The sequence below is a fragment of the Hypoxylon fragiforme genome (assembly GCF_022984875.1).
Source record: "Hypoxylon fragiforme strain CBS 206.31 chromosome Unknown GGS25scaffold_1, whole genome shotgun sequence".
NCBI classification, from domain to species: domain Eukaryota; kingdom Fungi; phylum Ascomycota; class Sordariomycetes; order Xylariales; family Hypoxylaceae; genus Hypoxylon; species Hypoxylon fragiforme.
Genome location: NW_026054756.1, coordinates 4,259,296 through 4,276,842, shown reverse-complemented (window position 1 = coordinate 4,276,842; position 17,547 = coordinate 4,259,296). Strand labels below are relative to the sequence as shown.

The 17,547-nt window shown below is 45.2% G+C and overlaps 2 protein-coding genes across 2 annotated transcripts; one reads left to right on the top strand and one right to left on the bottom strand.

The window, feature by feature from the left end:
• Positions 1-744: 744 nt before the first annotated feature.
• Positions 745-6,904, bottom strand: GGS25DRAFT_63811 (proteasome component). The gene is made up of 3 exons (XM_049265921.1): positions 6,318-6,904; positions 6,215-6,261; positions 745-6,155 (listed from the first exon to the last, which is right to left on the bottom strand). The coding sequence occupies exons 1-3, from the start codon at positions 6,483-6,485 to the stop codon at positions 896-898; spliced, it is 5,475 nt and encodes a 1,824-aa protein (XP_049122061.1). The 5' UTR covers positions 6,486-6,904; the 3' UTR covers positions 745-895.
• Positions 6,905-15,430: 8,526 nt separating this feature from the next.
• Positions 15,431-17,547, top strand: GGS25DRAFT_63428 (RNA-binding domain-containing protein). The gene is made up of 6 exons (XM_049265920.1): positions 15,431-15,735; positions 15,927-16,122; positions 16,181-16,288; positions 16,362-16,766; positions 16,823-17,408; positions 17,464-17,547. Exons 2-6 carry the CDS (start codon positions 15,935-15,937, stop codon positions 17,464-17,466), a joined length of 1,290 nt encoding a protein of 429 aa, XP_049122060.1. The 5' UTR covers positions 15,431-15,735; positions 15,927-15,934; the 3' UTR covers positions 17,467-17,547.

Genomic DNA, 17,547 nt, shown 5'->3' with positions numbered 1-17,547 from the left:
GATTTGTCTATGGATAAAAAGTGTCGGATCGGAGAATATTCGAGGTAAGAGTCGTGAGTTCGGCGAGGTGATTGATTTTTTCCCCTCCCTTCCCTTTTTATCTATTCAAATAATTTGGCCGCTGTAGTAAGGTATTGTCGAAGTTTATGGACCCGTGTAGTTGGGATTCGCCGTAGTGGGAGGTAAATAGAAGAAGTGGAAGTGGAAGAAGTGGAAGAAGTGGGAGTGGAAGAAGTGGGAGTGGAAGAAGTGGAAGTGGTGGAAGTGGAAGACGATAAGTCATAAAATACCTAGTACGGAACCTGAGGAACCTTAGGAACTCTAGGATTAGGTGATTTGTTGTTGTTTCCTTGCTTAAAACGCCAGCGCAGGTGGTTTAGTTTCACCAAGAAGGAACTGAAAGAAACCACAACCAGCCTTTGAAGACAAACGCGGAAGGAAGTTGTAATATTACGGTTTGATCCATGGATGTTTTGAAAATGTTATGGGCATCAGGGCATCAGAGGCGGCTATTGTGACGCAACCTACCCTACCTAGGACATCTTATGGGGCCGAGCGCCAAGGTATAAATTATTAGTGGAGAAAAAGGCAGCCTTATCTTTTTCTCCGATGATTCCCCGTTGCTTACCTTAGGTACTACGAATATACCCCTACTATTACCTATCACTGTATTACATAGTGTAGACTGTGTAGTACATGTACCTAATGTTGAACCTCATGCATTACCTAGTACTACTAGGTACTGTGTATCATAGTGTATGTACTACTTTAAGTCTACTTATAGAGAGCCAATGGAACTTCAAGTTATCATCTATCTATGAATAGGCACTAAGGAATATATACCTTGGTATATCTAGGTACCTACCTACACCAAATCACCTCCACTCATCCATCCTTAGACAACTTCGAGTTGTTTCGCAACCTGATCCAGGAGCTTCTGTACATCTATCGACCGCTCCGCCTCCACCATCACCTTCAACTTCTCTGATATCTCCTCGCGCAGTACCCCCTGCTCGCCAACGGACCCAAACACGCCCTTGTTCCATGCCTTTACAAACGCACCAAGCGCTTTAGCTCTACTGGACCGTTGATTCTCGAGGATTACTTCGCCCTCGTTCGCTACTAGTAATCTGAACCACCGAGTAGCAATTACACCCGCCCCCGTATCCGTAGAGCCCCCCAAGACTGCCACCTCATCCATAATCTCAGTTACGCTAGTGAACCAGGTGTCCTTCGCGAGAGAGATAGCTTGCTTCGCCCCCTCCGCCGTAGTAGCCACATCTCCAAGTACGGCAATGGGGGTTGATTGCAATTTGTGCCGATTGTACGATGTCAAAGCAACTCTCAGTGCCGCGTCGGTAGTCTTCCGCTCTAGTTCCGTGATCTTATGAGCTTCATCGTCAGGCTCAAGGTACTGTGACGCCAAACTAACTACCTCCGCATACATGTCTAGGTCATCACGAGCTTTGGCGAATTCAGCAAGTGCTTGAAGAGCATGAGGCCGGTATTCGTCGTTGTTTCGTTTCGCTTCACGTATCGCTATCTTCTTCATTTGTGCCGCGAGGACTGAGTCTGCCGCCCATAGACTCTTGCCGTGGAGAACGAAGAGAGGGTATGCCGTCACTAGCTTTTCTTTGCCCTTGAACGTCTTTAGCGACAGCGCCTTGTCCAGCACTGGCCATATATTCCGCAAATCTGACTCAGCAAGCTGTCCATCATTTCCGATAGCGCTGCTGAGAGCCGTAACCATAGACGCAATAGTTAATGCAGCACCATGCTGAAGTGCCCATTTTGAGGTGGCCAACCCTTTGATAGCGAATCGTGTGATTTCATCAATGAAACGCTTAACAGTATGACTTCCTCCAGCATGTTGACCCCAAACTGCTTCAAATTCCTCAGATACGTATTCGTCGGTGTCATGCTTTCCAAAGTACGCGAAAGGTAAGAGACGAGCTTCTAGGTCGGTAAACACGTCTGGGGACACCTTCGCTATAGCTAAGACCACGTCGGCAACTTTCTGTCGTCTCGTATCATCATCGGCTGCAAAATATAAATCTAGGATTCTGGTTGTGAACCGATCTCGTGCTTCTAGGTTTGCCGACCGCAACAAATACGCCGAGCTTCTCGCATAGGCCTTGCTTGTTTCGTGGTTTCGATCGAGAATTTGCGTTTCCATAGTCTTCAGGAACAGTGCGTTGTATGGCGGCAAAAAAACGCTATGTCGAAGAGCAAGAGTGCTCAGAACCTCACCACATCCAATCTTCGTTTGCATTCCGATAGCCGACTTAATAGTCGACACTAGTTGGGGTGCTAGTCCTTTCATAATATCCTCATCGACATATCGCAAACAGTCCATTATACACTCGAACATGGGTGATCGCGTGACAGCACTGCTTCGTAATTTGTCAAGACCTTCGCGATCTTCTTCGTTAACTCGTTGATAATAGTAATTAACCACTTCTGGCTCCACGGTGCTGAGTAGTCCCAGGAAATGTGTAATGATGGTGGAGATGAAGGACTTCAGCGCATCACCCCCGTTCTTGACAACGTCTAGGACTGTGCTGATCGACATTAGTTTCACATCTTGAACCGAATTTTCAATGCCCTTATCGGACAGTAGGAATGGGAGGACTTCGGCAATCATTGCTCTGGCAGAAGCTGAAGAGTTGTTCTCCTGGAGTTGCGTGATAAGTGTCTTTGACAAACTCATGCAAAGCTTGTACGCGGCAGCCCTAACAGAACCTTTCTGATCATCAAGGACTCTCAGTGTCACCTTCCAGATATCTGTGTAGTACATTTTATACTTAGGAAATGGCTTTCCGTAGACAAGTTCCGCTATTGCTGCACAGCTCGCCTCCCGCACACGCCATTCCTTACCATCTAGGATACTTCTCAGGAGGTCGTTCATGATGGAATCAAAATGTGTATCGATGATGGCTGTTTGGTCTTTGACAACTGCTTTCCAGATGTCATCCATTGACCTTCGCACGTTGGAGTTTGGATCGAACCGGTACCGATATAACTTTGGATATATCTTGGGATCCAATTCCGCATCGGACAAGATATTACTTAACCCGAACCGGCCAAAGGCTGAACGAGCAGTCCATGTTGCAGCATTTGTAGCGAGAGCCATAAACTTATATATAAGACTTTGATCGCCCACTTCGTTGGCAAGACTGATGATATCTTTGTATGACGTGATCGACTTGCCTTCGCCTGTCGGTAGGGCACCTGCATCAAAAAGCTCCGTGTCTTCATCAACTTTTAGCTGTGTTTTGTTCCCCGTAAAGCTTGCTACTAGGTCCTTCACAAGGTCACCCTTGAGAGACTGGTCCCCCTTCTCATAAACTAATGCAAGACCACGAGACGCGGTTTCTTGTACGAGCTCATCACGAGCAGTTAACAGTCGCATGAATGCAACCTGGCACTCGCGCAACCGGGATTGTATCTCGGGGAGGTTAGAGCAGTACTGAATTATACAGAAGAGCCATATCCCCGAGGCTTTCAACAACGATGGCTTCGTAGTTTTACAATCGGTGATGAGCTTATCGACTGTTTTACTAATGGTGGAAGGCCGTTTCGTGAGCACATCAATGATTCCTGATCTACCAGTTCCGGAGGGTTCGACGTCTAGGCTGAGTTGTAGAGCCTCGGAATCCCAACGTGCTATCGCACATGCAATTGCCTCTCCGGTAGCAAAATGAACTTCCGTCCTCCTGATTTCAGACAATTCAAATAGTTTTCTCATGATATTTGTCAGGGGATCTGCCTCACTATCCGACAAGCTAGCTGGAGACGGTATTGACAGCCTCCCCAACGTACTTATCGCTTTTTCGTTCCCTGAAATTGCGAGCTTAGCGAGAGAATCGACGGTTCTCACTAGATCTTCATCATTCTGGGGAAAGTGAATATTTGCAGTCCAGATTTCAGCCATGGAGTCTAAAGCAGCAGACGTGATATCATCACTCCCCCTTTGTAAAGCAGCAGTGAAGCTTTCATAGATAAAATGAACATGGTCGGTTACATCATCGGGTTTAACTTTACCATAATAGGCGGCCCGAGAAAAGTAGCTTCCTAGGCAAAGAAGAGAGCCCTGATACTCCGCAGACTGAGATGCTGAAGGCTCTTGACAGGACTCGACGAAATTTCGTAGTTGGGAAATCATGGTGGGAGATTGGTTGTTCCATGGAGCAAGTATTCCGAAGACCTTTGACGCTAGTTGCCTTACGTTCTGATTGTTTGATTTTATCACGGCAAGCAATTCTGACGTCCTCGCGGATAGGGGTGATATAATATCAACTGATGGAGCGAATGGGAGAATTCCCGCGAGGCAGCTAACGTACTCTTCAGCGCCAAGGTCAGGATGATCCCGCAGGCCATCGAAAGCTGCGTTGAGTATTGCCGAGAGGGCTTCCTTATCAGCGGTGGAAAGGTATTTTCTAATGCTGTTTCGGGTCTGTAGACTGTTCTGAAGGTTTCTTTCCAGTTGCGACTCCCAGTCCACTTCAAATTGATCTTCGTTCAATGCAGTCAGAAACAAAATCTGCTTTACATAACGTATCGCAATTGGGAAAGCTTGAAGATGACCATTGCGGAACAATATGTATCTGGACTTATGGTCAATAACCATTTGATCCTCATCAGGTTCCTCGTAACCGGTATCGAAAAGTTTCCTTGCCAACTTTGTCCAGTCTGGTAGAGTTAGTCGAGTGTCAGGATGCAATTTGCTTCCCCACCAAGGATCGAGTCCTCGTTGTCCTTCTTCTAATACGTCGCGTCGTTGAGAAGTCCCACCCCCCAAGGCAAGCATGTTGATCCATCGAGCCTGTATGTTACTGTAAGGGAGAGAATTGTTTGCAAAACGTGCTGCCACATGCCGTGCCGTCCTCCTGCCTTGCACCTCGGGCAAGGTCATATACTCTAGGAGAAGTATTTCCAGGTCCCTGTTTTCTGCCAAGGTGGTCGGCTTGAAGAGGCCCATCATACTTGACAAAGCGCTCTCGATATAGACGACAATTTCTGGGCTTGGATCGGAGACTAGAGAGTCGAATAGCCACTTGAGGAGTGAGTCCTTCGCTTTATGCTCAAAACGAGACCCCCTAGCTAGAATACCAATCGTTTCGTACGCATTGGCTCGCAATCTCTGTTCATCTTGAGTTTGTGATTGGTTCCCTCGAGGTGCTGGCTCTGGCCACCCTTGGCTTAGGATGTAATCCTTCAAAATAAGAACGAGGATAGGGCCTATGTCATGGCCAGTGTCGTCGATTGTAGAACCATTCCGAGCAATCCAGCCCAAAAATGCCAATAGCGCCTTGTTTAATCGCAGGCCCTCGAGGCCAAGGACGGAAGCATTTTCCCCAGAAGCAAGGTCGAAGTCCTCTTTCACAGCTTCTACAATCTCGCTTTTGAAGCTGCAAGCGACAACGGACTTAGAAAGTAGCTTGAGGATCTGTATCCGATGAGCGGCGGGGAACCTCTTATGTGCATTATATAGCGATTGAACCACCTCCTTGTTTTCGAGCTCAATATTCGAGCGTTTTATAACGTCTTCAGCTATCAAGGTGATTCGTGAGTCTGAAGATCCAGAGGCACATATGGCAGGTATATGACGCTCGCTATCTGTGAAGGCCCCACTGGCTAAGAAATTGACGACCTTGGTTTTACATTCCGGTAAGCTGAGGCTGTTTGGACTACGTGGGTTCCAGGTAAGGGGATTGTTATTTCTTAGAAATGCGACATCCTCACGAGAAAGGCCGGATGGTAAAGCTAGGAGCTTCGCATCGAGCTCCTCTTCAGTTGCCAAGGCTAGGTCTTGTCTGAAAAGGAAGAGTTTTCCCAGCCACTGAGACAAGTATTTGGCATCCGCTGGGTCAGAGAGACCAGAGTTTTCTCGAAACGCAAGATCTTCATTGCTACCCCGTGAAGGTATTTGAATATCTAGTAGTAGGCGAAGGAAGATGTTGAAGAAACCAGCCGCGCCGCTCGAGCTAGTCTCCTTCGAGATTCCTCGAAGGACTACGGGAAGCAGGCTTCGGCGTTCCGGCTGGCTCAGTCTAAGGATTCCCTGCTTGATGAGGTTAAGGTCCAGCTGTTTTACCATAGGCGAACTGTTCCTCTTATACTGGCCTATAAGAGCGGCGACAGGCAGAACCACGCTTGTGTCCAGGTCAGCGTAGGTTTCTACATCGTATCGGGTGTCAAGAATGGTACATACCCCACGGGCTTGACAAAGTTGTTGACACTGATGAACGCTTGAAAAGCCTGTCCTGATAATTTAGCGTTGTTTATATGATGGTGCGCGAGGATTGGTTTCATACAGCATCCCGGACAGCTTTGTTTTGGCTACCGGCTTTATCAAGAAGGGGCACAAGGTGGGTGTGCAGAACGTCGCTAAGCTTCTTCTCGTCGCCGGATACACTGGCAAATTTATAGCGTATTGAGGACACGAGCTTAAGCTCTGCTCCCTCGCTGGATGAAGACATCATCTGCTAACCCGCCAGAGACGGGGGTGGGGAGTGGGGGGAGATGTGTAGAAGAGTGTTTAGTATGAAAATGCTGAAGGCTGTATGCTATATGCTGTTATGCTGCAAGTGAAATCAATGCTGTGCGTGACCTGGAAATCTAAACGACGGGTTATCAGGTAGAAAGTCACACAGCGAATCTCGAATCATGCCGCTAGCCTGGTTTTTTGGTGATTTATGATTATATTCAATCGATTTACTTAGGTAGTACATTCGAGATGTGCTGTGGTTGGCGATTTTGCAACCTTTTTATCTGGCCCTTACTCGGGCGACTGTTATTAGGTAGCCAGCAAGATGCGCAAGTCAACAGACCAATAGGTACTAAGTACTAAGTTAGGCACACAATGGCAACGAATATGGATGTACGGAGTAGAAGCGAGAAGATCATCAATTGAATGTGGCAGTTCAAGATACTATGTACCTAGGTAGTTATGTAATCACGGATCACGGGCCACGGGCCACGGATTAATCATTGATGCTGTCTTAGCACAGCCATGTGTGGCTGGCTTCGCCGACAAATTTGATTACATAAGCACTCGAGTATGTACTATGTATGTAGTTACCAGTGACACTAGTTAGTAACTTAGTATGTACATATACATAATTGATGTACATAGTAGCTTGAAGACTTCCAGATTCTAGATGTTCAAATGTTGATCTGATCTCTGAGAGGAACATATCATACATGCCTACCTATATATAGCCCATATAGTATGCATGTGTAGTATAAAATGTAGGTGTGCATTCGGCTATCTAGTATTAAGTAAGTTGGATCGCGGGCCAACTTGATTCTCATCAACTATCCATGTCCTTAACGTCCCTTGGCTAATGTCGGCCCTTCGGCGTAGCCCACCACTCCTGTTCGCATTTTTTTGAGCCGCCATCACGACAATGGTGATAGTATCTCACTAATTCTCTCAAGACATTGACCCTGGGCAAAATTCGATATTATACGAATAATATAACGTCATAAGGCATTGCAAAATTAGAGAGGAGCATGGAAAAATGCTTCATGTTGAAAATGACTGCTGCTATCCGCAAGAATCCAAGGACCGTATCCGACCTCATAGGCGCAAACCTTAATAGACCTACATGTAAGGTCATGTGTATGTATGTGGCCTCAATATTACGAGTAAAACCCCAGATGTCGTAGTAGGGCCGCCTGAATATAGTATTATCGCACCTACAGCAGTCCTTGGATCCATCTGCAGCTAACCAACCTGAACGGCTTGAACCTCATTTCAAGCGCCGCCCCTTTGAATAGTTACATATGTACGCCCAGGGTGACGGTGGCACGCTGAGTCGCTGACAAAACTTAGAATACATATGTACAGGTACCTACATACCTTCAACTTGAATGGCACCTACATGTACCTACTACACATGTCACATGTAGGTACTATGCACCACTAGCATCTATGTACACATGTCATATGTAGTAGGATGTGTACTCTTAACCGATCCTATTGGGAAAACTTGGACCCGATATTAGTTAACATGAAATGCATATGCGTGCCTAACATGTCACAACTGCAATGGAGGACTACATGTAACCTCCAGGGCTAGGTACTGTATGTACATATATGTAGTTGACACTTGACAGGGTTGGAATTGTTACGTACATGTGCCGACGATAATTGGGAAGATAACTGAACGTGTTCTTACAAGATATAATAATTCCATGGTTAGTTATCCCAAGTGTGGGCCTGTTATGGCGTTATGGAACTATGTAACGTCTGCTAGCCTACTGGGTACCTAGTACTACTAGGTACCTAGTAGTAGTAGGTAGGTACTATGTACATTTGTTGAACGAGCTTAGGCCTATGGAGCTAGTCATTGGCACGACTCAATGACTTCATTTCTTGGCGATGAAGGAGTGTAGAAAAGGTACATATGTATTAGCAGGTGCCAGGAGGGAGCAGGTAAAAAGAAAAAAAAAAGAAAAAAAGTTCGGAAGGCCGGAAGTGCCGTCAAACACAAACGGAGCCGGGCCCCGCCTGATTGATCTTAGCGCAACCACATTTTTCGGAGCCAATCAGATGGCGTGGAAAGCATGGTGGCATACTCCTTGAATAGTGTATTGGCCCTTGGGCCTATGTATTGGCACCTGAAAAGTTCAATTGATGTATTTCAAGGTTTTGCAAACGAGTCTGTACTACATAGTAGATAGGGACATGTATGTAGGTCAGTATGTATATACGTATACGTGTAAGACTGTGAGTTGCCTACATATGTATATGTATTATTATGCAGTACCTACTAGTATTAGCCCTGCGAGATTTTCCCAACAACAAGCACGTCGTTTTCGGACCGGTATTAAAAAGGGGGTAAAGGTAACTATATGCACATATGTAACGATGAAGGTAGAAAATTTGGGCTGTAGATATGTCTGGTACATAGTAGAATATGGATTAAGAAAAGCCAGATCTCGTGCCTTGCAGATATACATTGCATGTATCCTGCAATATGTACGCGTACTGATACATAGGCTGGCTAGGACAGATATCATCTTGACGGATCAAGAGAGGGCATTGGACCCAGATGGCGGGCCTAGTCTAATGGTTAGTCGCATGCGCGTAATTGCTTGGAAGCCAAGTAATTAATGGGGATAGACAAAAAGTTTGCTGGTCTGAAATAAAATGGCACGGACAGATATGTAGGTTCATGGCCCGAGATATTACCATAGTATGTAGGTTACATAGTTAGGCAGGATGTAGTTATTGCAAAGTAACTACTTGCGGATCCTGCTACGCTAAGACTCGTCCGGCCGCTTGATGTTCTGCGCCAGCCATAAAAAAATATGGACATGTTCAACATAGAAATTTCTTCATACGTAAATTCATTGCTGCATGTAAATATATTTACATAAAATATATGTACTCTTATTCTAGAAATAACTCTATTTCAAGTCGTGTTCTCCCGGAGGTACTATGAGTAAGTACATCGATGCTCACCATCTGGCAATCCGCAATCTGCATCTTTATGTACCTAGGTTAGGTAGGCTTGCTAGGCTGCCAACCAGACAGGGGTCTTGCAGATCGTCGCATTTCCCGGGGTGAGAGCTATTTCGTGATTCGAGATCTAAGTCCCAGATTTTATAGTCCTCCCCCTCGTACACACGTGCTATTGCGCCGTCACACAACCAATCTCAACTCGTTTGCGGTAATGCCCGATCATTACCACCTACTATGGTGCATGCCAGACAAAGGCTAGCCCGACTTCAGCCAGCTCGATGCCGGTAGAGGTTTTTGCTTCCCTTTCTTTTCTAGATGCCCTGATGTCTCGCTACATGTATTGTATAGGTATAAATATATACATAGATATATATGTATTCATTACTAGAAAACATCCAATCAGTAGATAGCCTTATTACAGCTCATGAAATATATTGTCGGGTACAAACCGACAAACAAACTATTCCCGGATTAAGACACTCCACAAGTTACGATACCTAAGAGAAATTAGAGTGTATTTCAACGTAAAAAACGTGTTTCAAAGCAAGACCTGCAGAGTGGCAAATCATCGGATCTTAACAAACAGCGCTGAGGCTGGTCATAGCATGCTTTCTTTGGAGTAGCCATTTAATAGAAGTTTCTAACCTACATTCTAGGTACCAGAAGGCTAAAGCCCCTCTCCGAAAAACAAAATGGATGGAGTGCAACCAATCTGCATGATAATATTATGAGAGCTTTGCTTAAAGGAAGACATGTGTATTTATGTATTTGAAGCTAGAATTATCTTTGTCCTACGACGTTTGCATACCCCTTGCAATGTTAGGTACCCTATTGTTCAGTACGAAGGACAGCATCAAAACTTCAAAAGAGACTTATACATCTGCTAATGTAATGACTATCTATAGTCTACATGTAATAAATATCGGTCGTTTGCTGCATATTTTATTCAACATGAAAATTCGCAAATGGTTTCTGTGGACGAGTACACAGAAAGCCTACAATTTCAAGATCAAGTTCCAAGTTTATTGCGATTTTGCGATGTCTAACCTTGTCCTAGGCTTCCGTCTATTGAAAATATTCGTCCCCTCCCCCCCCCTTTCCCCGGAACGGATACGACCTTCGGCAACTACTTAGTACGTATGTATGGCTGCGTGTTTAGTGTGCTGAAGAAGTATGTATTATGATAGGTATTATGGTGAGCATCTAATGCGATTTGAGTTGAGGCAACATCCACATATATATACATACCTATTATATGTAGACATCACTAACCTAACCTACATACATTGTAGGAGTACATACATAGGTAGCTGTCGGAGTAGCTGTCTTGGATATGGTGAGATACAGGAGTCATACATACTGGAGCGGTATCTGCACTAATCTGCACTAATCGTGCTGCACACAGGTGCAAAGTACTACGTACTCCGTGGTATCATACGGCATAGTAATTGATTTGGTATTATTACGTAGGACTGATTTTACCTTGGTAAGGTGGGGCACTGACTTCACCTACATCTATGTAAGGTTAGCTTAATATGTACGTGCATTCCTCGTCAATGAACATCAATTGATTAAGCATCCATGTTCTACATGGACCTATCTACTAGCGTGCCTATACATAGTATGCTCTATATGTACATACATATGCACCTACATACATGTAGGAATTGGTACTGCACTAGGTACATGCATATACCAGCTACTACCAGCATGTACCATTGTATGCAGTGTAGCTGGCTCCCCTTATATACAACTTGAAGGCAGGGTTGAACACAATCTGAAGGTAACTTCTTTTTACATCAATTGATAGCATGCATATAAAATGCCTTTGTGACTTTCTTCTCCCCCATGCCTTTGTTAGCAAGACATTCATTGTCTCTCATCTTTGATCCAGGTGAATTTATCAAAATTTCCTGGCAATAATTCTGTTACGTTACTTGCATATCATGATAACTCTTATATGAATTAGAAAGCCGAGCTGCATGTTGTATGTCATGTTGCGAGAATTGATGGAGCTACGTACTACTATTTTAGTGGCTTATGTACTTACTTACATTAAATACCTACACAGTACATGTATCTCTTGAGAGTCAGGTAAATACATATGTACATGTAAGATTGAAGAAGACATCTACATACATGTACGTATGTATTGGTATTTCAATCGATGGCTCAACGCTGAATGTTCTGTTCTATTCAATGTTATAGTGTCTAGTATGTAGTGCATACTTATATGTATTGTACATTCAAGTAGGTAGGTAGGTACCTAGTATACACTGAACATGCATGCATGCGTAGATTATAAACCATGAATCTTTTCAAGAGGCAACCCTACATATGTATGTACCCAATTACCAAAATACGCCGTCTTTATTTAGTCAAATCTATTACATGCAGTAGTTCATATTTTTTTCATGGGACTAAAATATGTATACAGAGCAGGGAGAGGAGCTTGACAAGCATGGTGAGCTTTTTTTCTTTTCTTAACTCGGCCAGGCCTGTTCTTCTTTCCTTTTTAAAGTTTGGAGTAGTAGGTGCGGCTTTGGTCTGGCAGATCCACCTTGGCAACTGATGGGGGGCGCTCTGGCGGCCCTTGGGCCCATGGCACCCCGTTGGAGACTGAATTCTCCTCCACCCCAGAGGGCCCCAGCCCAGTTCCAATTCCACCTTTTTTCCCACTCACACACATCCACACTACACGCAAACCCAAACCAGCACTATCGTTGTTCTGCTTTTGTGTTTCTTGCTTGCTGTTTTAATTCTCCTTCTCTCGCTCTACTCTTACTCTCCACCCTCACATTCATTTTTCCTTCTCTTCCTCCCTTCTCCTCAACCCTAATTATCGGTCTGAGCCCCAATCCTTCTTTTCGCCCGCTACGCGAATTTGTTGGTTGCGTACGTTTTGCAAAAAAAAGAGCGTTTTCTGTGTGTGCGCGGCCTGCTCAGTATTCCCATACGTCTTCGGCCATCGCATCGTCGCGACGGTCCACTGCGGGTTTTATTTCCCAATTATCTCGATTCCCCCGATTTTCATTGCGGCGCAATTAGAGCTCTAGGAGTCTAAAAGGATTGATCTTGTCATTCTAACGAGAAAAAGACTTTCCCCTTGGTACCCTCGGATCTTACTGGAGTTTCGTGTGAAGGCGCTATATTTCTGCTGCTTTGCTCGGAATCCAAAAAGTGTCGTTCGGTGTCTAAAAGTAAGTCGCATTTCCTTTCACAATGAATATTTGTCTGCACGTCGGTGTTCCTCAGCATTTAAACTCCCCTTGACCTTCTGGATACCCATGTGCCATCAAGAATGCTAGGCTTGCCACCATAGGACCGTCCTGCTATGGAGACTACCTAGCCTGTGAGAATGGGTGAATGGGACCGACTGCACACTTTTACTGTCGTGACCAGATTGTCCTTCGGATCTCACATCCCGAACCAAAACTCCATTGCCTAGCTTTGAGTCTCCCGTCAGACAAACCACAGAAACACCAAATTAGGTTATCATGACACTAGGAACATAGCAGTGTCTGTTTGGGAGTTTGGTGAACAGAACAGAAAATTATGGCACGACTCTTAAGTGCCTGATGCCCCGCATTGCACAATATTTTAATTAGTTGCGCGCAAAACCTCGATCGACCAAGCTCTAGAAAATCTTCGGCGATCAGCCCCACATCTTTCTTGCCGGGTCAACTTCAACGACAACCAAATCTCTCCTGTCATGTATCCACGTCTCTGTGCAGCAAACACTATACAGGACATAGGGGTTATCATTGTCTTGTGACAAGACTTACACACGATTACGCATGCTCGAGAATATTGGCCTGACGCAACTGGAGCATCTACCATCGAATGCCAACCTACTCCCACGCGCTTCACGGCTACGCAAACACATCTTAGTACTCTTACTTCTGGGCCTGAAGTTGTATCCATCTCTATCAAGGAACTACTCATCTATCACCAGCCACCTCGTCGTATATCCATGTCTTCGTATTCGCTCTACCAATATACAATATTGCATTTTTACCATTTTACAGCAAATGGAGATGAACACGAGTGGTCGAAATGGTTACTTATTTCATCATAATGAGTTACTATAAGAGATGCTCTCGTCATGGATGGCAGAAGCCTTTGTCAATGGGTTTCCTGTGGTGTCAGAGCCCGAATCTCTGGCCATATCTGCACACATTGGTCTTTTCTCAGGTTCAACTTCCAACTCTAGGATGCGTACTTGAAAGTTCTATATATCCATTTGAGGGGCCGTACTGCAGAGTATGGCGACTATAGAATTCAGGAACAAAACCCCCATGCGTAGCGCTTCGATGGCCATCGTTCGATGACTATCGTTCACACTGATTACCATCATGAACTCCAACGAGCTCTTATTACAACACATTCTGCAAGGGCAATTATCATTATATATCTCATCGAACGCATATATGATTTTGCCCAAGAAGCCGCGGAAAGGCAGGCCCACGGGTCTTTGAAAGGGTACAAATTACTTGCCTGTCTTCATAAGCTCTTAGAGCTGATGCAGCCGATATTGAACGAAATAGTCCCAGTAAGTGTTGCTCATACAATATTAAGTTATAATGACGGCAGTTGTTTCCCTACACTTATAGCTACCTTGACTTCTATCACTTGCCCATTCAACCGCAGCTGAAAGATTTATTGTAATCCCTTCACATTATCCTCCCTTCCTATCCACCATTTATGTTGTTCTGCAATCTTACTGTTTTACAGGGAATCCTGACGATGGCTTGCACTGTTTAGAGCCACTTCTCTTATTTGAATGCTGCTCATCAATACTGTTCCGTTATTTTCCATAATTTGGCACATACATGGGCATGTCGGTTGCCATACGAAGGGATATCATGCCAATTTGGAGTTTGGATGCTGAGGATGCTGACTTGCTACTGGGCAACATTCAATTTTCTGTCTGATGAAACTAATAAAGTATAGGTTTTTCAAGTATCTTGACCGTACATCATTAGACCCTGTCACAAGACACAACGAGCTTGAATCCATCTTGCTGATTGATCAAGCAATTTAATACCACTGTCGGCAGGAGTTTTAGGTACTTAACTTCCATCTCCGGCGTTGGCGTTCGGTTCCTGGTCTCTGACTTGGGCGATCTAGATACAAGTCTGGTGTTTTCAATCGGTGAGTTACAACTTATATTATTCTGGCGAGCGATTGGACACCTCTAGCACCCTCTCAATGATCAGCAGCAACTTCTCATTTCGGTGAGATGAATTTACCTCACATACCATAATTCTTCAGCTAGTGCTGTCTTCACTTGGAGCTACCTGCCACATGTCCCTATTCTCCGTACCTTCCCCCCCCCCCCCCCCCCCCAAATCCATTCTGCTGCCCACACTGTGACGTTCCTTCCCTTACAATTGATTCTTGATGGGCAAGACCAGCTTTTTGGCAGGTGCCTTAATCTTGAGCAAGTTTGTGTCGTTAACAGTATACACTGTGATGATGCATTTTTATCCATGTGTCGATATCAACGATAACTGATAAACCGACCAGAGTGGTCTAGCCTATGATTTCTTTTTACTACCAGACCACAAACACCTACTCCGTTTACTACAACTACATACTTCCCATACCTCTCACCCAGTTCTTCTCTACCGTCTCCCATATCAACTTACCTTTGACATCAATACTCAGTATAATCTAGAGCAAGCTGGTATGTCCTCATACAGATTTTATTTATGGTTAAGCATCCATCAGCTATCTATTCATCATCCCACAACCCTACACCCACTGCGCCTCAAACTCAGATGGAGCTATTATGGCCAAGGTTTTCTTCTAACTTGAATATTAGGGAATTTCACACTGGGTTGCTCGCAGTTTCCAGTATTCGCAATCAAGTTTACTAGTGAGTCATTCTCTGTTCTCTAAATCCATACTTTCCACTTTCCATTATTAGCATTCATTAGCATTAGCCACACACCACACACACACAGTACATACATAGTACGTTCAATTCTTCTGGCCCCACATACCAATTCAAGGCACACAAACTTTTCTTCTCCACAAGTATCAATTTCATATCCCATCTTTTCACCTTCGATATTACTTTCTACGAGTCCTTTGCATACTTCACAAATCTTGCCACCCCATATAAATTTATTTTCATTGTGCTGCATGTTCTATTTTATGAATTACGGTCTTGCCTCATTATCATCAGTCTAACCTTCAACCAGCCTATCAACTTCGAGATCTCAACCACAACTGACTGACAGACACCTGAATTGGTAAGTGCACTCATCATCTCTATTTCGCACCTTCCCTTTTCTTTCAATAGAGTATTATTTTCAATTGTACACTTATGCTTCGTTGTTCTACTATTCACTATTCTACTATTCTACTATTCTGTTACTCATATCTCATCTCCAACTTCCTCAACCCATGTTGTAACACCTTTCTAATCTGACGCAATTGATAGACTTCGTCATGGACGGATTTAACCCTTACAACGGAAAGCCCCCATCCAATGGTTCCGGCTCCCAAGGAGATGCTGGTTCCCAAGGAGCGGGCGGTGCCGTCCCCCAGTCCGGCCTTCCCATGGCTCCGACTAATGGCCAAGGCAATGGCGACATGGGACAGAACTTCACTTCAGATTCTGCTCGCCAAACCCTCTGGTACGCTAAGCCTGATTTCTTCCTCTCAGCCTGGAAACAACTAACTCAAGGAAACTAGGATGGGTGAGCTTGCAGGCTGGATGGATGAAGGATTTATTCGTACCCTCTTCCAGTCATCCTTGAACGAGAACGTTCAGGTCAAGATAATTCGCGATCGTCACTCTGGGTATGAAACCTCCACGCCTTTTAACTTACACCCTAAGAGACATACTTCGTCGTTACTGATACAAGCCTAGAAGTGCCGGATACTGTTTCGTCGAGTTTACCAGCCCTGATGCTGCCCAGAAAGCTCTTCAGTTGCATGGCACACCTATTCCGAACACCGATCGCATGTTTCGCCTCAACTGGGCTTCTGGTGGCGGTCTTATTGACCGTCGCGACGACAGGACCCCCGAGTACTCGATCTTCGTAGGAGACCTTGGTCACGAAGTCAATGAGTTTGTATTGGTCGCCCTGTTTCAGGCGCGCTTCCCTAGCTGCAAGTCAGCTAAGATCATGACGGACCAGCAAACTGGACAATCGCGCGGTTATGGTTTCGTTCGATTTTCCGATGAGCAGGATCAGCAACGTGCCTTGGTAGAGATGCAGGGCGTGTATTGTGGTAACAGACCCATGCGAGTTTCACCCGCTACGCCTAAGAATCGGTAAGTCCAGTTTTCTCTCATGCAGACCATCTATACGGGGTTGCTAAACTGGTTAGCAGCAACCACCAGAATGCCCAATTCAATCAGTATGGCCACCAGATGATGCAGCCACCACAGGTTGCAGCCCATCATGGGGGTATGGGTCCGCAATGGATGCAGCAGCAACAGCCGCCCAACTATGGCTACCAACAGCAGCAGCAGCAGCAGCAACCAGGCACCTTCAACCCCTTAACTATGAACCAGTTCACTGACCCCAACAACACAACGGTCTTCGTTGGAGGTCTATCTGGCTATGTCACCGAAGACGAGCTTCGATCCTTCTTCCAGGGTTTCGGCGAAATCACCTACGTCAAGATTCCTCCTGGAAAAGGTTGCGGCTTTGTGCAGTTTGTTCATCGTCATGCGGCTGAAATGGCGATCAATCAGATGCAGGGCTATCCCATTGGCAACTCGCGCGTTCGTCTCTCTTGGGGTCGTTCCCAGAATAACTCAGGCGTTGGAACCCCCTACCGTCCTGCGCCACCCCCGCCTCATTATTTCCCTCCCGGTCCTCCTGGACCGCCCGGCCCTGGTCCTTTTGGTGGTCCTGGTTTTGGCGGCAATGGTCATCAAGGCCCCCCTCCTGGTGGCTTGGGTCCACAGGTAAGAACTACAACTATACTTATATCATTGATCTAAATGACTGATTCTGTTCTAGTAAAATTGGGACATCCAATATTTTAGCATAACCGGCGTCCTGCGTTTCTGGCGTTTCGGCATGCTTCTCCGTCTTCTGCATCAC